Source organism: Chiroxiphia lanceolata, chromosome Z (genome assembly GCF_009829145.1).
Source record: "Chiroxiphia lanceolata isolate bChiLan1 chromosome Z, bChiLan1.pri, whole genome shotgun sequence".
NCBI classification, from domain to species: Eukaryota; Metazoa; Chordata; class Aves; order Passeriformes; family Pipridae; genus Chiroxiphia; species Chiroxiphia lanceolata.
This window is the reverse complement of record NC_045671.1, coordinates 34,174,291-34,201,490: the sequence shown is the minus strand read 5'-3', so window position 1 is coordinate 34,201,490 and position 27,200 is coordinate 34,174,291. Positions and strand designations below refer to the sequence as shown.

At 40.8% G+C, this 27,200-nt stretch overlaps 1 protein-coding gene across 4 annotated transcripts in view; it reads left to right on the top strand.

Moving 5' to 3' along the window:
- PIP5K1B (phosphatidylinositol-4-phosphate 5-kinase type 1 beta) overlaps positions 1 to 27,200 on the top strand; it is a 110,917-nt gene that overhangs the window by 46,593 nt on the left and 37,124 nt on the right. For all 4 annotated transcript variants that reach the window (XM_032674599.1, XM_032674602.1, XM_032674598.1 and 1 more), the window contains 4 exons: positions 269 to 399; positions 14,946 to 15,063; positions 19,278 to 19,430; positions 20,596 to 20,895. In XM_032674599.1, the coding sequence (XP_032530490.1) occupies positions 269 to 399; positions 14,946 to 15,063; positions 19,278 to 19,430; positions 20,596 to 20,895 (702 nt within the window). The remainder of the gene's footprint in view (positions 1 to 268; positions 400 to 14,945; positions 15,064 to 19,277; positions 19,431 to 20,595; positions 20,896 to 27,200) is intronic.

Below are 27,200 nucleotides of genomic sequence, written 5' to 3'. Positions count from 1 at the left end.
TAGAACCCAATGTGGAAATTAATGAGGCAATTTGAAAAGTTTCAGTTTGTACAACCAGAAAATTGATTTTTGTAGATTTTACTACAGTATAGTGATTCTTTTAAATCTTTTAATTGAAAATCAGTCATCTCACTGAGCTCTAGGAGGTAAAGATGACATGATGTTATTATTATGAAAATGATTAAAGAGTTTAACATATCATACTACTGATAAAGAACAGAAATCTGGTTTTATCAAACTCATGCTTGAATTCTTGTTTTCTGCACAGACTGCATCCTCAGCTATTAAAGGTGCTATCCAGCTGGGAATAGGATACACAGTAGGAAACCTTACATCAAAACCAGACAGAGATGTTCTTATGCAAGACTTCTATGTAGTGGAAAGTGTCTTCCTACCAAGGTAAGAACAAGCCTTTTCAATTTATCTTCAATAGAATTTCATAATTAAATTCTTAACTGCATATTTGAATGAGGATTGTTTTCCAGTTCTAACAAAATTATGTTAGAGAAAGTTTAATGTATAGAACTTCTGTTTTTCATGTTGTCATTAAAAATGAAGGTAGGAAGAAAATTGGAAAGGTCACACTTCAACTGAAGGTTTGAGACTTATCACTTATGGAGAGGGAGAGTAATTGTGACATTTTCAATTAAAGGAGCTGTTAATTACAATATGAAGTGATATGTGAATCCAACATTCACATTTGTCTGGTTTCAGTTTAGTTTCTAAAAACTGAGAGTAGTACTTGACATTTTGTTGAGGGGGTTTCAAAATTTATGAGAATTCAAGTCCTGTATTTTAAGTGTAATATAATAGTTTATACTACACTATAAAATTCTCTTCAGGACTTTAGTCTGTGACAACACTTAGCTCTTACAAGCTGATTACAGGTTGCGCACCTTTACTGCTTTGCCATCTCAGCTTGTTTCACTGTCAAGGTGATGGTATGGAAATTGTAGCAATAGAATCACGCCAATAAGAGAAATCAAAGTCATACTGAGTTTTGGAGTTCAGAAGCTGAAGTACAGTGCCATGTAACTTTGCAAATTATATATGCTAGGAAAGGACAAAGAAGATTTAGGAAAAATGTATTTAATGTATTTCAAAACCAAGATGACTTGCTCTGTTCAGTGTGGTCTGGGTTCTTAGAAGTGCTGAGTACCTTCCTTTCAGTAAAGACATGCTACGTATGCAATCTTCCCTGAATTTGGCAAAAACATCTATGAGTTTTTAAAGTCTTGTTCAGATGCAGTTTGAATGCTACTTCGTCAGCTGTTTCTAATAATTTATGATCCTTAATAATTACTGGTGTCACTAAAGAAAGTTAACAACATAAAAAATAATTGCAGGCACTTTAAATTTTGATCTTTCCCCAAATTTGATTTCATTTGACTCCTGTTTTTCTTTGAACTGAGATATCCTTAACGAAAAGAAAATTTATTTTTTATGTGAAATGAAGCTTTTACATTACATACTTTAGTTCCTAGTAGTTGAGTAGTTGTTAACATCTTGTTCTGCTGTTAACAATAAGGTTTGTGCACAGTTTTGTAGCCTTTCTCTTGTAGATTAGGTAAATATAGCAAAGTTAACCATATGCATGTATTTTCATACACTGTAAGCACAAGATTTTGTTTAAAATAATCCAAATTACTGGTGAGAAATTTGCATATCATGTAACAAGGTTTTTATTGGTGAGAAAAATGTCTGCCTGTGACACTGATGGAGGCTTCTGTAGTTTGCTGTTGTTCATGGAAATTAAATGAAACCTACATACGAAAACTGTTTTATTACATAGCACAGTTTGAGAAAAAAAATCTATTCTCTATCTTTTTAAACACAGTTATAAAGGAACAAGTAAAATAAAATGGGTTTTATGCCATAGCATTGCATATGTCTTCTTTCCTATGAGACTCACATGCACGTACATGCAGAAATGAGATTTCCCTGTTTTGTGTTGGTTTTAAGGAAGACCTGGGTGTCCTAGTTAGAACAGCTGGGTCCAGTTCATCACTGGATGGGTGTAACCCAAAACTGTGTTTTCTATAGCCTTCCATGCCGTTTCCCAGAAACTGTTGTCAACAGACTATTTGCACCCTCTGCCTAGAGCAGCCTGACTCCTCAGGCTATAAACTAGGTGTTAAGAGGCCTGCGAGATAGGAAGGTGTTTTTGTCCTCATGCCCATTGAGGAACCCCCCCGCCCTGAGGGAGGTACTGAGCATTCCTTCCTGAGCTGGAGAATATATAATCTTGGAGTCTTGGGACTTTTTTAACCACTCGTGGGATCCAGAGGAAGACTGCAGATCACCGCTCTCAACCAGACTGCAACCACCACTCTCGACTGGACTGCAACCACCACTCTCGACTGGACTGCAACCACCACTCTCGACTGGACTGCAACCACCACTCTCGACTGGACTGCAACAGCACTCTCAACCAGACTGCAATCACCACTTTCAACCAGACTGCAATCACCACCCTCAACCGGACTGCAATCACCACTCTAGACCAGACTGCAACAGCACTCTCATCAACAGGTTTTCCCCTCTCTTTTTCCTTTGGACTCAGGGGGCCCAAAGAACACCACTCTGTTCATGCCCCAGGGTGCTGGGTTATACATTTGGGTTTTGTGGGTTAAAACCAATTGTTTGTCTGTATAATCGTACTTATTGTATTATTTTATTAAATTGTTATTCTGATTTATAATCTCTCTTTTGAGTTGAGTTCATTTCCCCTGCTGGTTTACCTTTAAACCAGCACATTTTTGACACTGGCTCGTGATAGCAGAGACTCTTGTTTGTCCTGGCGAGATATGGAAGATCCCTTCCTTAATTTCTTCTCTTAGCTTCTGGTGTCCCTCTTCAGTCTTCTCTTCCAGGCTTCGGACATGTTCGGCCAGTTTGGTTTCCACAGATGAGACATGGGCTCGTAATGGGGCGGTGACGGTGTCTTCATAAATCCTGAGTTTACTGACCAATGCGCCCACCTTGTCCTCTCCTTCCCTCCATTGCAGCGTTGCTAAGTAGCAGGAATACATTTCTGGCCCGAGTCGTGCAAACTTTACCACATCTGGGATGTGCACTGTACACCATCTGGGCTTTTAGGGAATCTTTCGTCCTCTGAAAAGATTATCTCCAGTACAGCTAATTCTCTTAAACACCGGATACCTTGTTCCATCATGTTCTACTCTCCTTGCTGTACATGGAGGTCCTCGTACAAAGGTCCTCTCCCTCACACTGGACAACAGTCACCGCCAGAGGCTGAGAGTTTCCTGCCTCCTTCCAATCCCCTGATCGATGACTACATCTCGCTCCCCAAAACCCGCCAAGGCAAGTGCTACGTACTGACCATGGTAGAAGGAAGTACTGGATGGCTGGAGACATACCCCGTGCCTCATGCCACTGCCCGGAATACCATCCTGGGCCTTGAAAAACAAGTCCTGTGGCGACATGGCACCCCGGAGAGAATTGAGTCTGATAATGGGACCCATTTCAAGAATGGCCTCGTAGACACCTGGGCCAAAGAGCACGGCATTGAGTGGGTGTATCATATCCCCTACCATGCACCAGCAGCTGGAAAAGTTGAGTGGTGCAACGGACTGCTGAAAACCACCCTGAAGGCACTGTGTGGGGAGACTCTCAAACACTGGGAGCTGCATTTAGCAAAGGCCACCTGGTTGGTCAACACCCGAGGCTCCATCAATCGAGCTGGCCCTGCCCAATCAGAACCTTTGTATACTGTAGATGGAGATGAAGTCCCAGTGGTGCATATGAGAGGAATGTTAGGGAAGACTGTCTGGATTAGTCCCACCTCAAGCAAAGGCAAACCCATCCAAGGGATTGATTTTGCTCAAGGACCTGGTTCCACCTGGCGGGTAATGCAAAAAGATGGGGAGACATGTTGTGTACCACAAGGGGACCTAATTTTGAGTGAGAATGGTCTGTAATGTTTCATTGTGTATATATACATATATATATATATGTATATGTATATAGTTTTAAAGGAGTATAGTTTTTAAGGGGGTTAATTTGGGCATGACATGGATGGCATAGAATAAGGGGTGGAAAATGTCCTAGTTGGAACAGCAGGGTCCAGTTCATCACTGGATGGGTGTAACCCAAAACTGTGTATTCTATAGCCTTCCATGCCATTTCCCAGAAACTGTTGTCAACAGACTATTTGCACCCTCTGCCTAGAGCAGCCTGACTCCTCAGGCTATAAACTGGGTGTTAAGAGGCCTGCGAGATAAGAAGGTGTTTTTGTCCTCATGCCCATTGAGGAACCCCCCCGCCCTGAGGGAGGTACTGAGCATTCCTTCCTGAACTGGAGAATATATAATCTTGGAGTCTTGGGACTTTTTTAACCACTCGTGGGATCCAGAGGAAGACTGCAGATCACCGCTCTCAACCAGACTGCAACCACCGCTCTCAACCGGACTGCAATCACCACTCTAGACCAGACTGCAACAGCACTCTCACCAACAGGTTTTCCCCTCTCCTTTTCCTTTGGACTCAGGGGGCCCAAAGAACACCACTCTGTTCATGCCCCAGGGTGCTGGGTTATACATTTGGGTTTTGTGGGTTAAAACCAATTGTTTGTCTGTATAATCGTACTTATTGTATTATTTTATTAAATTGTTATTCTGACTTATAATCTCTCTTTTGAGTTGAGTTCATTTCCCCTGCTGGTTTACCTTTAAACCAGCACACTGTGAGACATACCTTCTGGTTTAAAATGAAAACAATGACAGAGGGAGTAAGATGATTGCACTAATGTAAAATAGATTAGAAAAGCTTCAGGAATATCTTTCTGGAGAGTTTCCTATAAATAAATACATCGTATGAGGAAAACTAGACAAATGAAAGTAATGGTGAGAGCAGCATAGTTTTGGCTTTTTAGTTTGGGTTGAATTTTTTTTTTTTTTGCATAGCTATGTGCTAAGCAGTAGCATATAACATAGTGAGTCATCTTGACTGTGACAAAGAGTCTCTCTATAAAGAGCACTTGTTGACAACATTCTCTGTGAAATATATGACTATCCATAGTAATCTCTTCAAATCATGACATTTGATTTCTTGTGCTCATGCACAGAAATGTCAAATTTCAAATCCTTGTTATGTCTCATTGTAACATGCACTTTTATTTATCTAAAATACTTTCAACCAAAAGTAGTATTACTGTGCATAAATCGTAATTGTTTAGGATTGCACATAATAATATGGGATTCTTTCTTGCTGGTTGAGAGTATCGGGATGTTGAGTGTTTCATAATGGCATTACATGGATTCGTCATGAGTCATATCCATACCTAGCTTCATTAGCCTAGGTAAAAACCTAAGGTTGCATGTTCTTTGCAATTAGGGCTGCACTCCCAAAGTGCATCTCAGGTGCTCTTTATTTTTTCCTAGCACAGGACCTACATGTGATGGCCATATTGTTAAAAGCCATTACTTTAATGACTTTTGGTTTTGTCCTCTTTGGATTGGTATGGGTTGAAAGTAATTAGTTGAAATTAGTTACACTAGCAGGCCAAAGAGGTTAACCTTTACCTGGAAGCGTGCCCGAGCAAGCTCAGGTTGGGTAAACTTTTCACAGAGGTTTGCAGCTTAAGGAGAACCTAACAGTGCAGCACGTGTGGTGCTGAAAACAGGTGGTTACCAAGCAAGGAACAATATTTTTCCACTTGCTTTGGGTACAAATAATTCATCTGCAACTCCAAGCAGGCTATTAGCTGAACTTCCCCTTGGTTGTGGCAAATTCACAGTAACTCCTCCTCCATCCTTCTCCCATGTTTTCCCTACCTCTTTTGTGTCTGGCACTGAGGTGAGAAAACAGCTGTTTTACAGAGTCGTAGGTACACCTGCTTCTTTGACAGCAACAGGAGCACTGTTATGGTGGCAGTGATAAAACAGACCTAAGCTAGTAAAAATGCAATGAAACAGCAGCCTGTGCACCAGCAAGCAAAATAGTGTTATCTCTACCCTTTTACTGTTAGGGGAAAATAGTCAGCAATGTTTATGAATTTTATCAGTTGCAGAAGATAGTGTCTGCATACCTCTCTGACCGCATAATAACCCTCGGCACCACCCATACCTCTGCTTCACTAGCCAGAGCAAAACACTTCCACTGGTGTTCAGAATTCATGAAGGAGGGAGAAAAATGTGAGGGGAAGAAAGTAGTCGGGTCAGATCTGAATGTAACTGTTCTGCATATTGTGGGAGCTACTGATGTAAATCAGGAGTAACACCATGGATTAAAGTTGTTCCTGGTCCACAGTTACTGTGTAACTGTGCTATATTGGTCAGAGTTTAGCCCAGATTTATTACGGTGAATGGAAGTGACTTTGAATGAAGTAGAGATGTCTCTGTACAGTGAGTGGGTTTGGATTGCAAAGGTGCTTGCTTGCATGTACATACTGTAGTGGTGCGTAGAGTGGAAAAGTGCCCTTGCCGCTTTGTGCTTTACATTGTGGCATTCCTTTCACCCCCTTCTCTTCAAGCTCCCAGGAATTTATATAAGATATTGCTTTTGCAAACTGAGGTATTACTGGTATTACTGCTATAATGGAGTTCATTGAGAACCACTGTCCAGATAGAATTTAAATGGTACTATGCAAATGTGCTCTTAGGACTGAGAAACAAAACCCTGCACTGACCTGGTTGATTCTGAAGATAGCATCTGAAGTCTCTGCCCTGCTCCCTGAATAAGGCAAAACCACAGGAGAAACCACTCCAATCAACCTGTTTTCTGGCTTTTCAACTCTGCTTCGGAAATCCAGCAATGGAGGTGCTTACATGGTGTTGGGACTGCTGCAGCAGTGACTGGAGTGTTCAGTGGGAAGGTTTTGCATTCTCCATGGGCTGTCTATGCTCTGTCCTGTGACTCAGCTGTGTGGAACACACTTGTGCCTCTGGCTTCTTGGCTGGAGCCTGTTCCTGGTGGCACATTGTGCCTCCAACTCAGTTATTTCTGCAATGTGGCTGCAGCACTATATTTCAGCTGTTTGACTCAGCTGTGGCACTGGCTCCTGATAACATGGCCATGGTTAGAAAGGCCCATTGTTCATCTAAAAGCCTAGCTCAGGCCATGGGACTGTGCAGCTGCCTGTAAGGTGGCAGTGTAGACAGCTTGTTAAGCTCTTCCAGCAGAACCACAGAATATGCTGAATTGGAAGGGACCCTCAAGGATCATCAAGTACAACTCCTGGCCCTACACAGGACCACTCCTAAGAGTCACACCATGTACCTGAGAGTATCATCCAAACACTTCTTGAACTCTGTCAGGTTTGGTGCTGTGACCGCTTTCCTGGGGAGCCTGTTCCAGTGCCCAACCACCCTCTGGGTGAAGAACCTTTTTGTAATGTCCAATGTAAACCTCTCCTGACACAACTGCAGGCCATTACCTCAGGTCCTGTCACTGGTTACCACAGAAGAGATCAGTGTCTGCTCCTCCTCTTCCCCTCATGAGGAAGATGAAGACTGCACAGAGAAGAGGATGTAATTTCTGTTTGCAAAACAAATATTAGAAATGGGGATACCATGGCAACAAAAGCAGAAACATTCTTGTTATGGGCAAGTCTAATACAATTGGACTCAGCTACTTGAGTTACTGTGAAATTACTGATAAATCTCTCATAACCCTGATACTTGTGTGGTTATGTAGACATACTTAAACTACCTTTAAAGTACTCTAAAATCCTACATTTTACAGTCGTTTCCAGTTGGTTGTGAAAGAGTCATATCTTCAACATTATACGTAAATGCTTCTGTATTCAGCTTTTACGTGATTGGCTTGACTTGTTTTGTAGGTATCTACTATTCACAGTTCTGTTTCAAAGCTGCCTTACAGGGAACTGCTTAGGATAGCATATGATAACTGTAAGTATAGGAAAACGTATAGTGAGAAACAAGGACTGTATCACTAGACTTTATCCCATGGTATGAAGAAAACACACACACACCTATTTGTACAGGAAGCTGTAATACCTACTTCCAGGCTGTGGGAAAAGATTGCTTTCCTGAAATTATGTATAGGAAATGAATACACCAAAGCACTACCTGACCTGTCAGTATGTATGTATTTGATACAGTTGCAGAATTGAAACACATTTTGATGAATTATAAAAGAGCAGCTGCTTCCAGGAACAGTGAAACTGAGATTAGGTACTCTTAGTATCTCATTTTATTTTGATTTTAAGGTCTAAAAAAAGGTTTACTTTCACTGAAAGAACTGAGGTGTTCCTCTTTTTCACTCTTTTTGCAATACACAGAGGAAAGGTATACATGGGCTGAGAGGTACAGCATGACTAATTCTTTTGTTAACAGCTCCATCAGAGCCTATTAACATTGCTCTGTGATGAAGGTTTGCTATCAAGACATGCAGATGGCTTTCTCTGCCCCTTCAGATAGGTGGGATATCTCCTGAGTACATTCTACCAGGGTGAGGCCACAACAAAGAAAAGCTGCCAAGAAACGTATCTGCGTGTCTCGTTTAGCAAACTTTTAGAAACCATAGGTTAGCCATTTAAAATGTAATTAGTTTTAGTCCCTTTTTAGTTTGATATTACACCAGCTATGCTTTAAATCCACTCTCAACATTTACAAAGAGACAGGTTAAGATGATACACATACTGTCATTTCTAGGTGTGCTTGATTTAAAAAACAAATAAATTACAAATTAAGTATTAAAGCAAACTTGCATTTTAAGCTTAATCTCTCTTTATTAGTCTGCCTACCCATCTTTTTCTTTTGTGTGGTCTTACAGCTAAGATTATTAAAATACATCATAAGTTACAATTGCTTCCTAGTCTTTCCAAAGCCTGTATGGTTTGTAATAGCTCATACAGAGACTTGAATTTCTCAAGATTGTGAGAATTAGAGCTCATGTTACATGTCTTTATTTTTCCTTTTCTTTGTTTTTCTGGTAGACCTAAGAGGAAGTTTATACCTCCTTTTTCTTTTTTTTAATAGAGTACATTTCTATTGTGTCCAGAGCACCATTTTGCAGATTTAATTTTTTATCAACAGATCATGGGTATTTTTCTTGTTCAACTTCAAAGACTTAATCATCCCCAAAAAACCCTAGACTGAGTAAAAATTGTTTTACATAGGGCTTTGCACATATACTGTAATCCCACCAAAGTGAAACTGTAAAATGCACCAAGAAAATGTGGGTAGAAACCATGTAATACATTCTTTCAAGAGCTAATAGAGTTGGATGTGAATAATTTCTAAATAGTGTAGGGATGTACTTCCATCAAGTGTTCTGTACAGTGGAATCTGTCCTTTTCAGGTAAGAGCAAGGTCATACTCAATTCATGCTTGCCATGTGAACTTCAAATACATAAGGAATTTAAAGGTTTTCTGTTACTGTAGGAAATTACTGGAAGTGAGGGTGCTTTTTCTGTTAAAGTAGCGGCAAGAAAACATTAAAAACTTTTTTTCCAGAGGACTAACCAAGAAATCTTTTATTTGTGTCAAGCTTACTTCTTACATTACAGAAGAACTTACTGCTCGGATCATGCACACTATTCTATTAGGCAATGATGCTGAAACAAATTAATATGTTTAACAGAAACAGGGGTATGATAAAGTACTCTGCAGACCTTAAATAAAAGGTATTTGAAGATGATTTTACAAAGAATAAGGAAACTTGTCTACACAGTGAAATTGACTGTCATATCTGTAGTAAAGTAGACTTATGTGCCCTAAATAAATGGAATTGCCGTCTATATAGAAGCTGTTGCAAAATAATTGCTCTGTTTTGCAATAAATCTTCACTTGCTGTGCATTACTGTCCACCTGCAGACCCAGCATTGGTCATTTTACTCTATATGCAATGGAGTAAATCTGCAATTAAATTAAATCTGCAATTATGAAACGGATTGCACCCTTGCCATTATCACAGCAAACCTCCTATCTTCATTTCAACTTGATTGAATTCAGACTTGGTGAAGTTCCAGTAACAGTATGTTCTGGTATAGTAAGGACATGTAATCTTATTTGTTGACATGCTTTCACAGGAGAAGCTTTTGGGTTATGGCTGCAGGAAACAGATTTATAAAGTATTTAGTACTGAAAGGTAGGACCTTTCAATTTAGTTTAGGTGATTAGGATTCCCTAACAATTATGTGATGCTTCAGTAGAGAACACTCTGTTCTGTTCTTGTCTGCATCTTACAACAATTAAATATGTTTACAAGTATGCTCCCAGGGTCCCAGTATAGCTGAGGATCCCCCATGACATACACATATTGCACAAAAATTCAGTGAATTGCAACCATTTATATAAAACTTAATGTCAGACAGGTCTGGCAGTGTTCTGAGTAGCTGAAAAACCTTATAAGAAAAAGCATTAGTCAATCTTAACTGTAAAGAAAAATTACAATCTTTAGCCTAGTACCCTACTGATTTCCATTTTTTTGGCTCTATAATGGAACAATAAAACACATGTGGATTCGATTTTAATACCGTGGAGTTGTAATACAGTACACTATAAAGTGATAGAGGAAATCATGCGGCCTAGGCAGCCTTCACTAGCTATTTACTGTATGATTTAACATTCCAAAAAGCGGCAGTATTGTAATGTCCTTGAATGTATCATTGATCATCCACAACTATCTTTTTATATGTGAATTGCAGGCAGAAATCTGGGGTTTTTTTCCCCTTCTTTTGTCTCCTGTTCAAGAGTTTAAAGTCTATACATTTCTAGAGCCTGAGAAAGCTTGTTCATCTGCTGTCACTTTACAGCAGTTGGGGTTTGTGGGGTTGTAGCAGTATGTGTGCAAGGGCAGCTAGGTGGGTTGGGTAGGCTTCTACCATCAAATTCTTATTAATGAAAGGTGACAAGTTCATATGACAAGTATTAATTGTACAGGATGAAAGCTCTTAAATTCCTTCATGATATTTAATTTAGTCTTTTTTCAGGAATGTTTCTTAGAGTTTATCACTTTTCATATCTGTGTGAATTCATAGCTTTTTTTTCTTTCTGTTTAGTATACTTTGGATATTCTTATTGCCAAGTGCAAAGGTACATGCTGCATTTCTGAATAATTTAATTAGTGTAAATGAGTAAAGAAGTGCTGGAAAAGTTGATTTCAGCTACTGTGTCAAGTTTTGGATTTTGTATTTATCTATTTATCAAATCACTTGGAGACTGACCAAACTTTGTTTTAAAGGTGTTGTTATTTGTGTTGAAGTCATGGTGTAGGACTTTTCTGCTTAAAAGCCTTCTCTTTATTTCCATCATAAATTAATCCACTGGCAGGTTTGGGCGTTTTTTTCTCTAGCAGCATTTTGCTTCATTTTCTTTATCTTAAATGTAGTATTCATCTCAAGACTGCAGCCTAAAAATACAGTAAGGTGGTAAATATAAGACAAGGAAAAGAGTTAAGGAGAATGGGTGACAAACAGGAGGAGCTAGAAGCCATCGTGCAGCAGGAAAGCTGTGACATAGTCACCATCATGGAAATGTGATGGGATGACTCACATGACTAGAGTGCTGCAATGGATGGCTTCAAGCTCTTCAGAAGGGACAGGTGAGGAAGGAGAGGGAGTGGGATGGCTCTGTATGTTAGGGAGTCTTTTGACTGTATAGAGCTCAAGGATAGTGATGATAAGGTTGAATGCCTGTGGGTAAGAAACAGGGGGAAGGCTAACAGGGCAGACATCCTGGTGGGAGTCCATTATAGACCACCCAACCGGGATGAAGAGGTGGATGAATTATTATATAAGTGACTGGCTGATGTTTCATGATCATCAGCTCTTATTCTTGTGGGAGACTTTAACCTGCCGCATGTCTGCTGGCAACTCAACAGAGCAGAGGCTGTCTAGGAAGTTCCTGGAGTGTGTGGAAGATAATGCAGCTGGTGAGCGAGCCTGCCAGGGGTGGTGCCCCACTAGACCTTCTGTTTACAAACAGAGAAGGACCAGTGAGAGATGTGGTGGTTGGAGCCATTTTGGGCAGAGCGAATGTGAAATGATAGTTTTCAATACTCCATAAAGTAAAAAAGGAGGTCAACAAAACCTTAACCTTGGGCTTCTGGAGAGCAGACTTTGGCCTGTTCAGGATGCTGGTTCAGAAAGCCCCTTTGGAGGCAGGCCTTAAAAACAAAGGGACCCAGGAAGGCTGAACATTTTTTAAGAAAGAAGGTGCAGGAGCAGGCTATCCCTATGTGCTGAAAGACGAGCTGGTGGGCAAGAAGACTGGCCTGGCTGAACAGAAAGCTTTCACAAGAACTCAGGGTAAAAAAACAGGGTGAAGGATCTTTGGAATAAGAGATAGGCAACTCAGGATGTGTTTAAGGATGTTGTTAGGTAATGCAGAAAGAAAATTAGACAGGCAAAAGCTTAATCTGGCCACTTCTGCAAATGATAATAAAAAATGTTTTTATAAATATATCAATAGCAAAAGGAGGGACAAGGAAAACCTCCATTCTTTATTGGATGTGGCAGGGAATATAGTCATCAAAGACGAGAAAAATGCTGAGGTACTTAATGCATTATTTGCCTCAGTCTTCAACAGACAGACCTGTTATCCTCAGAGCAACCAGCCCCCTGAGGTGGTAGACAGGGACAGGGAGCAGAACAGACCCCCTGCAAACCATGAGAAAGTAATTAGTGACCTGCTGAGCCACTTAGATGCTCACAAGTCTATGGGACTGGATGGGATAGAAGGGTACTGAGGGAGCTGGTGGAAGAACTCAGCAAGTCACTCTCCATCATCTGTCTTCAGTCCTGCCTAACCAGGCATGTCCCAGATTACTGGAGGTTGGCCTGTGTGACACCCATCCACAAGAAGGGCCAGAAGAAGGATCTGGGGAACTACAGGCCTGTCAGCCTGCCCTTGGTGCTTAGCAAGGTTTTGGAACAGATCATCTTGAGTGCCATCACATGGCACATACAGAACAACCAAGGCATCAGACACAGCCAGCACAGGTTTAGGAAAGGCTGGTCCTGCATGACCAACCTGATCTCCTTTTATGATCAAGTGACCCACGTGGTGGATGAGGGGAAGGCTGTGGATGTGGTCTACCTGGACTTCAGCAAAGCCTTTGACACTGTATCCCATACCATACTCCTGAAAAAACTGGCAGCCCATGGCTTGGACAGGGGCACTCTCTGCTTGGTTAAGAACTGGACAGATGGATGGGCCCAGAGAGTGGTGGTGAACAAGGGGATCGAGTCTACCATTAGCACATTTGCAGATGACACCAAGTTGGGCACAAGTGCCAATCTACTGGAGGGTAGGAAAGCTCTGTGGAGGGATCTGGACAGGCTGGATCAATGAGCCAAGATCAGTGGCATGAGGTTCAACAAAACCAAGTGCTGAGTCCTACAATTACGCCACAACAATCCCATGCAGCACTGCAGGCTGGGGACAGACTGACTGGGAAGTGGCCCAGTGGAAAAGGACCTGGGGGTGCTGGTCAACAGCTGCTGAACATGAGCCAGCGGTGTGCCCAGGTGGCCAAGAAGGCCAATGGCATCCTGGTCTGTATCAGGAACCGTGTGGCCAGCAGGACCCGGGAAGTTATTCTTGCCCTGTACTCAGCGCTGGTGAGGCCACACTTTGAGGGCTGTGTCCAGTTCTGGGCCCCTCTGTTCAGGAAGGACATTGAGGTGCTGGAGCAGGTCCAGAGAAGAGCAGCAAGGCTGGTGAAGGGTCTGGAGCACAGGTCCCATTAGAAGTGACTGAGGGAGCTGGGATTGTTTAGTCTGGAGAAAAGGAGAATCAAGAGAGACCTTTGCGTTCTCTACAACTCCCTGAAAGGAGGCTGTAGCCAGGTGGGGGTTGTCCTCTCCTCCCAGACAACTAGTGATAGGAAAAGAGGACAGTCTCAAGCTGTGCCAGGGGAGGTTTTGTTGGACATTAGGAAGAATTTCTTCACAAGTGATCAAATGTTGGAATGGGCTTCCCAGAGAGGTGGTGAAGTTATCATCCCTGGTGGTGTTTAAGGAAAGACTGGACGTGGCACTTAGTGCCACGGTCCAGTTGACAAGATGGTGTTTGTTTGTAGGTTGGACTCGATGATCTCAGAGGTCTTTTCCAACCTAATTGATTCTCTGTGATTCTGTGTTAGGCTACAATTGTATTATTATTTTTTTTCCCTATAAGAAAGACTCTCTTCCAGGCCGGTCACCCTAGTAATCTTTGCCTGTGCCTATTCTAGTTCAAATCTGTATCTTGCATGTAACTACATACCATTTTCTGTAATTCCCCCAAAGGCTGTGTACTCTGTGTTCCTGTTTGATCAACTGAGAATGTAAGCTAGCACACGTGCTGGTTTAGATTGAGGTGGGGTAAAAAACATGACATAACAGGCAGAAAGTCACACTGTGATCAGCAAACCAGAGCTGCTTCCCAGTTTGGTCTGTGTTAGCAAGAAAGAGTAAAGTCTGATGCTGAGGATGCCATTTCATACATAAGGCTGAAACAATCACTGTTTGGTGGCATCAAAAAACATACATAGTCCTGCTTCCTTCCCACTGCTCTCTCTGCACAGTTCTACCCTCTGTGTTAGTTCTTAGTCTTCGTCCTTAGTATCAGTCTGAATCACTTGCAAGGCAATTCAAGTGACCAGGCGGGTGTAAAGCTGTTTCATTGCATTGACTTACAAACTTTTTGCAAGAACTTATGTGAGGTGAGGGTGACCCTTCCTGCTATTAGACTGGCTTGCCTAGAGACTTATCAGAAATTGCAACTTTAGTTCTTTATGCAAATGCATACAGGTGGTGAGAATAATTTCATTTAAGGTGAGAAAAAGGAATTTGCTGGTAGTCTGTCTGTGACACACATTTCTTTTACAGTGATTAATGGTAATAGGGAGATTTATCTGCATTTATGACTCCTTTCGCAGAAGGCAAATGGTCGAGTTAGGCAGTTTTACTGCAAAACTATCTGCTAAAAATTGCTCAGTAATTTGGTTCCATTTATTTTTGTTTTTGTTTTCAGTGAAGGGAGCAATCTCACCCCTGCTCATCATTACCCTGACTTCAGATTTAAGACGTATGCACCTCTTGCCTTCCGCTATTTCAGAGAACTTTTTGGTATCAAGCCTGATGATTATTTGGTAAGAGCTTGCAGTTTTCCTTTGAGTTACAAGTTATTGTAAGTATGCTAGCTTCATAGTGACAGAAAAGGGTGCTTAAAGTGTGCCTAAATAAGTAGTAAATTTTGTATGTGAAGGGGTTTACAACTAGTGAATATTTTTAGTGATGTAGAAAAATTCTTTGTCTTTGAGACAATTTACATTAAAAACCTACTTTTATCAATTGACTAGAATAACTTCCGTATCATTCAGATAACTTTTTCTAGAGAAGATACAATCAGTACTTGTGGACTTCTATTAATTCAGTTCTAAGAAATTACTCTTATGTTATCTGTGCTACTTATTAACTTCATTACAAAAGTGATGTCTGCATGTGTTCCTGTCTAGCCTTGAGAAATGTGGATGGCAGACTAAAAATTAAGCATTTATAGTATCTCCTTTTTTCTCTCTATTTTGTAATTTGAAGACTTATTCTTTCACAGTATTCAGTGGTTTACATGAGAAAAAAGGTGATGCATTTGCTGCCATTGTAAAAGCAAGCTTTACTTGGTGGAACCACTTTGTACACTGCCTGGAGAAGTATCCACTATTTTGCTTCTCCTGTAGTTCTGCTTTTGGAAGGGTAGTGTGAAAGCAAAGAGCTTGTTTTCTAGATGTTTGCCCCATGTTTAATTTGTCTCATGGTGGATGACCCAACAAATCAGTCACAATACAAATGAGCACTTTTACATGTCAGAGTTTTATTGTTCATTTTTTTGAATGAGTTTTTAAATCTTTTTGTTCTGTTATTGATAACTGCTTCTGTAAAACCAAATTATTTTGAAAGGGCTTGAATGAATAAATGAGAAAAATTGAATATAGTGTGCTGAAACATTACTTAAAATACTACTAAATATATTACTTTTGTAGTGTTCAAGTGCATTATAACACTTTTGAGTTCTTTTCTTTTATAGACAATAAGCCTAAAAGCGAAACTTAATTGGTTTTGCTTTTATTTAGGTTGAATATGGTTTTCGTATTTTAATTCTTTAGTAGTATGTATGGATTTTGTATTACTAGTCTTCATGACCATAGTTCTGTATAAAAACAGATAATTTCTTTGAGTTCTAAATGGTAGTAGCAAGGAAATACAGTTAGAGTTTTATAAATCACAGAATCATAGAATGGCTTGGGTTAGGAGGGACATAAAGAGCACCTAGTTCCAACCCTCATGCTGTGGGCAGGAGGGTTGGAACCTCCCACTCGACCAGACTGATCAAAGCCCCTCCAGCCTGATCTTGAACACTTCCAGGGATGGGACATCCACAACTTCTCTACGCCACATGTTCCAGTGGTTCACTGCCCTCACAGTGAAGAATTTCTTCCTTGTGTCTGCTTTAAAACTACTCCAGGTGGGGTCTCACCACAGCAGAGTAGAGGGGAAGAATCACATCCCTCTACCTGCTGGTCACAGTTCTTTTGATGAAGCCCAGGATGCTGTTGGCTTTCTGGGCTGCATGTGTACACTGCCAAGAGAGCTGCTTTCAATCCATTCTTCTCTCAGCATGTGCTTGGGATCAGGATTTCCACAACCCAAATGCAGGACCTTGCACTTGGCCTCATTGAACTTCATGAGATTTGCACAGGCCCACTCTCAAGGCTGTCACAGTTCCTCTGGATGGCATCCCTTCCTTCCAGTCTGTGAGCCACACCACTCAGCTTGGTGGTGTTGGCAAACTTGCTGAGGGCGCACTTGTCCATGTGACCAACAAAGATGTTAAACACCATCAGTCCGAAAACCAATCCTTGAGGAATGCCACTTGTCACTGGACAACAAGCCATTGACCAGAACTCTTCGAGTGCAACCAGTTCCTTACCCACTGAGTGGTCTGTCCATCAAATAAATCTATGCCTCTCCACTTTAGAGACAAGGATGTCATGTGTGACAGTAGTGTCATTATGTAATATGTTGTTTATCTATCTCTTTTTATGGACTTGGCAAAAGATGAAGTATGAGGGCTGTGTTGCCACCTGCTAAAAAGACTCTGCTTCCTAGATTAAAGCTGTTATCACCTGCAACTTCTTTTCCATTTAAGGAAGCCTTTGCAGTAGCAGAAGTTAAATATTACAGAAAGACTGCTTGCTGTGAAAAAGCGATTTGTGACACTCAGTTGCACAGCAAAAGACATAAGTGTATGTGATAAGTGGTAAGTGATAGTCCAACTGTGGCTGAATGGGCAAGGGAAGTATAAAATAAGATGAAGAGAAATTACAGCAAGTGTATGTGAGTTTACACTATTAATTTGAAGTGAAAAAGCCCAAAGATTCACAATTTCACCTTTTCCAAGGAAGTTAAGTGGTAATGCGCTATAGAAGTCAAACTGGTTAACAAGGGTAAATACATTTGAAGAGCTGGTAGAATTAAGTTGTCACTGGAAACCTCGTGGAGCACTGGCATTTTGCATCCAAATGTCTTGATCATGAAGTACTCAGTTGTCAGGGTCTTGGGGATTTTCTTACTTTTCCATTTTGATTTGGCTTTCATAAGTGTCCAGTCAAAATTAGCTGGTCCCTGCATAGCAGCACCTGATGGGTAGATTTCTGTTTTACAGGAATAAGCACAACTGTAGAATGACCTGCACAGAGCGTAGGTTAACAACTTCTGCTTATTTATTGAGCTTTAATGTTTTAGGATAATTGGTTTTAAATGCTTACCTCAATGACAATGACTCATGAAGCTTTATATATTTTGGCAAGAAAAATGCAAGGGTTACAATACAACTGCTGGTTTGCTCTAAGGGTTTGTTGTGTTACAGATTGGTATGGCTGTTCTACCAGTAGAAAATTGTGACTATAGGATTAATAAGAAAGACCTTTTGTATTAATTGGAACTGAGTGGACTGCAGAAGCAGGAAGAGGAACAGGAAACATTTTTATATCATGCAAAAGTTTCTTAAAAATCGCAAGCATGGGAAAAGCATCAGCTGTAGCCAAGATAAGAAGATGCATTAAGGCAGTGGTTTGAGTCCATAGGAAGCATGCTTCTCTAGTTCAAGTGCTTACAAAAGAGCATATTGATTAGATTTTCTTGTATTACTTCTTTGCTGTCACCAGCCACTGAAGTCAATGACAAAGCTCCAGGATGGATTTAATGGAAGCTTTTTTTAAAAAACAAAACTTTTTTTCTTGTGGAATTGCTCATCTCATCTCAAGCAATGTCCTAATATGCCAGATATTTGTTATTGAAACAGTTATTCCTTTTGCTTTGAGAAGACCAGAAAATACTGCATTGCCAAGAATAATTCCCTAGTGGTTACACTACTCACAATTCACTTCCTATGCAATTTTGTTTCTTGCAAAGACTGAACCCTTAAAATATTGGACCGTACAGTAAATCTCCAACTGTGTAAAATTGATGATATATAGCAACAACAACAACAAAAAAGATATGTGAATGGAAGTTTTTGGGTTTAATATAAACAGATTTTTCTATGGTTTTTGGCTTAATGTCTCATCTCCATTTAGTCTGAATGAAATTTGATTTAATACCTTTTTCCTCCTTAATGTGATTGTAATTTTTAATGTGTCCTGTAGAAGAGAAAGCCTTTCTAAATATCCAAAATAATCCTCCTCCAAACCTCAATTTTTCTTGCTTGCTGGTATTGAGTTTTTTTCTGTTTCAAGCAGTTTTCAACCAGAAAACTACATTAGTAGCTATACCAAGATTATTAGTCTAGTGGTTTCAATCCCAGTTTCACAGAGTAGGATTTGCTTATTTGTCTACACCTCTACTCCAGGTGTGTTTGTCTAACATCTCTTGCACCTGTCTCCGTCATAAATGACTATGAAGAGCAAAGAGTTGCAGTGCAATGTCTTCTTAAGGTTTCTGACTCAAGAATTTTCTATAGTGCCAGTGTAGGGATCAACTCCCTCCACCTCAACCACGTGCTTCACCCCAAGGGAATGTTCACCTGGTGCAGTGGGACATGAAGAGGAACTGTATGCTCAGCTGCCAGCTGCTCTTCCACGGTTGTGTAGTGTGTCCTGGGCAGAGTGGACTTTTACAACTGGCCTTCAAACCTCAGCCAAATTATGTGAACCAGCTTGCTCTACAGTAGTAGTGTTGCTACAGTTGAAGACCAAAGAATAAGCTTTCTGATTCTCTTGTGCCTATTTGAACCTGCAGTTCTTTGTATTAGACTTGTGTCTGGGTAATGCACGCATTGACAGTGAAAAACAATTTTTGTCTCTTCCAGTACTCAATCTGCAGTGAGCCTTTAATTGAATTATCCAACCCAGGTGCCAGTGGGTCCTTATTTTTTGTAACTAGAGATGACGAGTTCATCATCAAAACAGTTCAACACAAAGAGGCTGAGTTTCTTCAGAAGCTCTTACCAGGTTATTATATGGTAAGTAATTGAAGACTGTATTTTACCTGTATTTCTTCTGTTTCATGTCACACTTCTTAAGATTCAGTTTCATTTGTCTTGTAAACTTTCATTGGTTTTAACTGTATTTTTTGTAATATTTTTGATATTTTTACGTGCCTTTCAACTTTGTGCCCCAAACACCCAACAGAAAGAATAGATGTAAATCAAGAATATATTTAAGATAAGAATTGCTGTTCTTTTAGCATTCAAGATGAAGCTGAATGTCATCATCTGATTTGATACCAAACTTTACTTCTAATAAGCTAGTAACAAATAAAGGTTTCTAGATTTCTAATTCAGTTTTTTTCTCCATTTTGTGTTTGTCTGCCCTCTGCATTTCACTCAGAGTGGACAAAGAAACTAGACCAGTCAGTTTCACTTTTGTTCCAAACTAATTCTGATTTCCATCTGCCTAAGTTTTACTTGGCTCCCTACCAAGTCCCAGACCCAACACCAAAATACCTCCAGCACAGTGCTAAGGAAAAAAAAACCCACGAAAAAAACCAAACTAGCCAAACTTATATGAAAATAAATGTATTTATGTTATATACAACTATATACAGTTGAAATACCATGCACAACTCCAAAGAAAAGGGAAACGGAAGGGGGAAGGAAAAGGGAACAAAAACAAAATAAAATATACACAATCAATAACCCTCACACTCCTGCGGAAACAACTCGGTCATTTTGCACTAACCCTCAGTGTGTAAAGCCTCATGGAGACAGGGTTTCTGTTTTTCAAATTCCAAATCAAGATAATGAGAACTACATTTGACCCAAACTTCTTCCAGCAGGTAGAATGCAAAGGTTGTTCAGATCAGAATAAATAAAATCTTTGGGATGCTTTTAGGTTTGGCCTAGTCTACACTTTGATAGTATGTGAGAAAGAGAAACCTGGCATCAATCTAGTTACTGCTCTGCTCTTGGCATATATAAGTTCCTGGGAAAATGGCAGTGTTTATGCTAGCTTTCTGAAATAGAGACCCACAAAGCAGATCAACTAGTCTAAGAAACTATGCTGAATAAAAAGTCATACACAGTTTTCTTGAAGTTTGTTAATGTCCTTTGCTATGAAAAAAACCCTTTCTTAAGCATGGAAGTTTACTGAAAGTAGACCTATCTAACAATATCTCTTTTGTTTTAGAATCTGAACCAGAATCCAAGGACTCTTCTACCTAAATTTTATGGGCTGTACTGCGTTCAGTCAGGAGGCATTAATATTAGAATTGTTGTCATGAACAATGTTTTGCCACGAGCATTGAAAATGCATCTCACATACGACTTGAAAGGCTCCACATACAAACGGAGAGCATCAAGAAAAGAGAGGGAGAAGTCCAACCCTACATTCAAAGACTTGGATTTCTTGCAAGATATACATGAAGGGTTGTATTTTGACTCTGAAACGCACAGTGCACTAATGAAAACACTACAGCGGGACTGTCGAGTGAGTAAAAATTATTGACTATTTAAATTTCTGTGTTTACATCTGCTCTAGATTTAGCTTGGCAAAACACAGAACAGAACATGGCTCTGTATGTTGCTTACTCCATTTGTTTTCCATGCTATTCAATGAGGGAGAACTATGGATGTCAGACCACTGTTGAAGCCTGTATTTTAGTTGAGCTTTTGGCATCTGAGATCATAGAATCATAGAATGGAATGTCCCTATACTTCTTGAACACCAACAGGCCAGGGGCCATGAGCACTTCCCTTGGAAACTTGTTCCAGTGTTTGACCACCCTCTCACTACAGAACTTTTTCCTAATACCCAATCTGAGCTTCCCCAATGCAGCTTTAAGCTGTTCCCTTGCACTTTATCACCAGGCACCAGAGATCAGCACCACCCTTTCTGCCACTCTCATAAGGAAGTTGTAGACAGTAATGAGTCCCCCCACCTAGTCTTCTCTAAGCTGAGCAAATCTAGTATCTTCATCTGCTCCTCACAATTCATGCCCTGTAGTTCTTTTACCATCTTTGTTGCCTCCTTTGGGCAGGTATCCTCCTTACACTGTAGAGCCCAAAACTGCACACAGTACTTGAGGTGAGTCTGCGCCAGTGCCGAGTGTAGTGGGACAATCACCTCTTTCAAACCAGTTGGCTGTACTGTGCTTAATGCACCCCAGGATACAGTTGGCCGTTTTGGCCACCAGAGCACATTGTTGACTCATTTGAATTTATCATCTAGCACAACCCAAAGTTCCAGAGCTGTCCTCCTATTTCTCTGTATGTCCAGGATTGCACTGATCCACCTGTAGAAATAGAGATTAACACAGGAATGAAGTCCAGTAGATATTATGATGATAATAATGATGATGATTTCCACTAATTTGGAGATTTTAATTATTTTTCCTGAGGCACAATTAGCCCTGTGGTACCATTATTATGTATGATAATCTGTATGTAGAGCTGCAAGCTCAGTACCCCTTCAGTAAATTGGCCTCTTTGTAAGTTAAGAAGAGCTAGGAATGAGAAGGCAGGCCTAGTGGCAGCAGTCTTATTTCTGGAGCAAAGTAATTTTTTCCTCAGCTGAAAGCCAGTGCTTACTGTTTGCATAACATTTTCAAGGCAGAAGAGGGATACATACCATTGCTCCTTGAGAGGACCTTGGTGAATGGAACAGTTCCTGTTATGACAGAGAGAATTGTTGTAAAATGGGTTTCTTCTCTGTAGCAAAGGTAAGAAAACATAAATTAGGAAAAGGGGGAGTTATCCAGGTTTCTGATTTTCCCAAGGTTCACAGGATTGTGGAGAATAAAAATTGGCTTTGTCTGAGGGGAATCTTAAGAGTTTCATAATAAAAAATCAGAATGGGTGGGCTGAACTCAACACAGAAAAGGCATCCCGAATATCAGAGTTTGTTGTTCGCTGCCACCTGTGGTACAAGATGGAAAGCATTGTTTTTGCACATGATTAAAATTTTTTGTTTAATTATCACAGAAGTCTGCAATGCCTGGTGATTGGTTTGTAAAACTGGGTGACCTAATGTTCAGCTACATATTCAGTGTGAGACATTTATCTAACGCCACACATTGTTCTTTCTGTAGCTTTTTGCAGTGAGCATTTCCTGAGCTCCTGCCATGTGTGATAATGCAGAATGCATCAGTATGTCACATCTGAGGATATGGATGCCCTTTTGTGCACCCCCCACTTGTCCAAGGTTTCTTACCCAGTCAAAACCTGGGGGAATCTATTATATAGAAAATAATAAACAGAATTTAAAAGAGAGAACTGGGCTGAAAAATAGAATCAAAAATCAGTCATTTATTTGTTACATAAAAGGGACTCTTACTGGTTCTTTGAAAGTCTGGGTAAATTCTTCCTACATGTTATTTCAGTGTGAACTACTATAATTTTTTTCAGTGTGTAATCTTAGATTAACAACTCTGAAGTTAGTCTAGAGTTCGTCAAGGCCCAGTTAAATTTTAAAATTATTAAAAGAAAAAAAGGAAATTATAGTAACCAGTATCTATACATAAATACACATACATACATTGAAGTATATGTCTGTGTGTGTCTGTAGATATACATACACATACTGGAAGTTATAAGTATGTAAAAAAATTAACTTTTTTTTTCTATTCAAATAAGTTTTACTCTGTGTTATAAAACAAAGGGAGCAGACACTGCTATTTTTCATATAGCTGAATTTGCTCAACAAATGAAGTTGGATCTGACTACCTGCCTTGTACTTCCGCCTTTAGAAAGAGTAGAGATATTCCATCCATTTTGTGAAAGGGACTGTCTTGCCACTGGTTTTTACTGCCCACATGGCATTTGGATGGCTGCTCAGTGTGAGTGATAACTGATTAGCTTTTCAAGGCTTAAAAACTTGTCATCTCTTTTTACTCTGTGGTAGGTTGACCTTGCCTGGATATCAGGTGCCTACCAAGCCGCTCTATCACTCCCTTTCCCAGCTGGACAGGGGAGAGAAAAAATAAGATGGAAAACAACTCAGAAGTTGAGATAAGGCAGTTTGATAAAGCTAAAGTGAAAGTTTGTGTCCACACAAGCAAAGAGAAAAAAAAATAAGTTTATCCTCTACTTCCCATCACCAAGCGATGTTCAGCCAGTTTCTGGGAAACAGGGGTTCAACTCATGTAGCAGTTGCTCTGGAGGGCAAACACTGTAATTAACAAATGCCTCCCCTTCCTCCTTCTTTCCTTAGCTTTTATATCTGAGCCAATGTCATATGGTGTGGTTAAACTGGGTCAGCTGGTCTTGTTGTGTCCCCTCCCAGGATCTTGCCCATCCCCAGTCCTTGATGAGGGGGAATGCTGGAGAGATAGCACTTATCCTGAGCCAGTGCTGCTCAGCAGGAGCCAAAACACTGGTGTGTTATCAACAGCTTTCTAGCTACCAGTGCAAAGCATAGCACTGTGAGGGCTCCTATGGGAAAATTAACTCTATTTCAGCCAGACTCAATACAATCTCCACCCTTTATCCCATATGTTGCATTCCAGATTAAGCTATAAACTGCCCAGAGTGGTTACATTTTTTATTTAAGACTTTTTAAAAGCCTTTTGGTTCATTATAACCTCTAGTTAGCATCCACAGAAAAAGTCACACACTCTTCTCTAAGAGAAATTCTTTTTAATTTAGTGAGAAAAATAAGATATTTTGGCAGAAAGTTTTTAAAGGCGTTAAAATACAACCAAGAAAAAAGCATTTCACTAAAACATTCAGCACAAAGACCCATTCCACAGGAAACATCCACTAAAACAATCCATATAACAGCTTCAGTAAAACACAGTTCATTGGTTTTAAGTTACCCACAAGAGAAGGAAAAGAGTAAAAGAAACCTGATTAAAAGGTAAAGAAAGAGAGAAGGAGAGAAAGGAAAGGAAAAATGGTTACCAACAGAATTCGATGATTCACATGGTGCTGGCTGGAGAGGGAGAAGAGAGAGAGAGGAGAAGAAGAGGGAGACTGCATGGAGTCTCATGTATTTATAGAGTTCAGTTTTCCTCCCAGGCAGGATATGCAGTCAGTGCCTTCCAGGCCAGAGTAAGTTGTGCTGTAGCCAGTCACAGGCTGCAGGGGTGTGGTGTGGTTGGGCTACTAGGCAGCTCTGCCTTGACTGACAGTCTGGCTGCAGGGCCTGCAGCTCTACCGTGTGCTCTGCGTGGGCTGCAGGACTTGACTTCTGACTCTGCCCTATGCCCTCAGCACAGGCCTGATGTGCAGACCTTACCATGGACTGGCAAGTCCAGGCCCAGCCCTTCCCCACATGCACACACACACTCATAGTGAGTTGGTTCTGACCCATATCAGTAATTCAGTGAGATTCGGATCCAGAATCTCACACCGTATCATTTGCATCATACTCAGTCCTCACATAAGTTATATATCTTCTAACTTTTCCATTGTATTTATTTCTCAGTACAGAAATCCCTTCTTACCAACTACAACTTAAACTGTATCCTTAAACCATCTTTATACCCAAAATACAGATTTGCACATTTTCATTAACTACTATCCTCCATCCTATTACATATGGATATTATTTTCCCATTTTGTGGGCTTCCTCCACCTCTCCAGATCCGTGATTTGAGCTCCATTCCTCAGGATGAGTGTTCAGGACAGGAAACACAGCACAATCGATTAGTGAGCACCAACGCCAGCCTGGTTTGGGTCATTGTTACCTACTCCTTGCTCCTCAGAAAATTCAGTCTGAGTCAGTTTATATCATTCCTGTTACTTTAGGTCCTGCAACATAACAATTACTTCACAGATTATTTTCCCCCCAAGGTTAAGTCTCCTTGAGGCACACACCAAGTCACCCAATCCCTCTGCATTATCCACCAAGTACACCCTGGTCCCTGAGCAGAGACAATCCCACAGATGGGTTTGCCTTTTCCCATGGGAGAAGAGAACCATACCAACCTCCCCAGCCACTTCCCCATTTATAGTACAGGGACCTTATTTACTCCCACAGTGTGTAGGGGTTTGGTTTGGGCACGACCAGGGCAGCTGGGAGATCCCCTACTACTGTCTACTAACATAGTCTTCAACAGTCCATTATATCTCTCAGTCTTCCCAGAGGCTTGTGGGTGATAAGCTATATGATAGAGCCACTCAATGCCATGTTTCTTTGCCCAAGAACTTATGAGATTATTCCAAAAGTGAGTCCCATTATCAGATTCATTTCTCTCATGTCACCACAAAATGTGCCTTTCAAGGCCTATGGTAGTGTTTTGAGCAGTGGCCTGGTTTAGAGGATATGTTTCCAGTCAGCCAGTTGTTGCCTCCACCATGGTGAGTATGTTGGTCTTCCCTTGACTTGTTTGTGGTAGTGGTCCAATGTAGTCAATTTGCAAGGCCTCCCCATATTGGAAACCTAGCCACTGCACTCTATTCCAGGAAGATTTTACTCACATGGCTTGCTTGATTGCCACACATATTCCACATTCATGAATAAGCTGTGTGATGGCCTCCATGGTCAGGTCCAACCCTCGATATAAGCCCATCTGTATATCGCATCTCTTCCTAGATGTCCTGATGTTTCATGGGCCCATCAGGCTATAAATAGCCCATCCTTCTGCTCCCAGTCCAAGTCTACCTGGGCTATTCCAGTCTCGACAACCTTATCCACCTGTTTATTGTTCTGATGTTCTTCAGTGGTATGACTCTTGGGTATGTGAGCATCTACCTGATGCACCTTCAGAGCAGTAGCCAAAACACTGGTGTGTTGTCAACACCTTTCTGGCTACCAATGCAAACAGAGCACTGTGAGGTCTGCTGAGGGAAAATTAATTCCATCTCAGCCAGACCCAGTACATACTGTTACTCCAAACTGAGAAAGTTAGTGTAGGCACTGGAATAAAGAATTTATTTAAGGAAGAAAATTTTTGATCTTCCCAGTATTTCAGGTCTAAGAAATTCACTTCTGTATTGCTTAAATTTGGATTATATTTTCATTGTTTATATTTGCAATCAGAATCAGGAAGCAATGGAATTTTTTTCCTGCTTCTTTAATATGAAAATCCCTGGCTGGTAGCCCCTCTCCTTCTTAAGTTCCATCACTAATTTTGGAGGCCTGACAGAACTCACAAGTGATGACAAAGGTGGTGGTAGGGACCTGCTATGATATGTGTCTGCTGTCATTGAATCGCCTACCCCATCCAGCAATGGGCCCTCATTTTGCTTGGTCAGCCTCTTCCCACTAGCAGTAGAAGCTTTTCTTTGACATCCCTTGTCAGTCTCAGCTCTATCTGAGCTTTGACTTCCTTGGCAATAGCTGCCATCCCTACCTGCTGAGGCAATGTTTCTCCATTTTTATCTTGCTTAGTTAAACTGGTCTCCTGATGCATCTGCTCAGCTGACACAAAATATCTTGATAGCTGATATGGAGCTCCTCCCCAAGGGAATGGAGTACTGCAGTGGTGGACCACTGCTGGAGTATCAGTCCCTTCAGCACTGGTGGAGAGATGCAAGACCTGCCCAGTTAGAGAATGGAGTTGAGTAGGTTGTAATGATCGGTCATGGGCAAGTGCCTCCAGTGGCCACTCCAGATTACCTGCTTTGGGACAGGCGCTGTTTGATAGCATTGTCCAGCTCCTGCGTCCCTGGCTTGTTATGTTCACTCCCAAGGTGACAGGGTCTGAAAGCTCTGCTCGTAGACCATCTTGCGGTTTTTGCACCTTAACTAAAGCAAGGCGTGTAACATTACAGTGTTCCCAAAGATGTAGCATTCGTGAGTTTATCATACATACAATGCACACAATTAAAAAATTTGAACTAGCTTTCAAA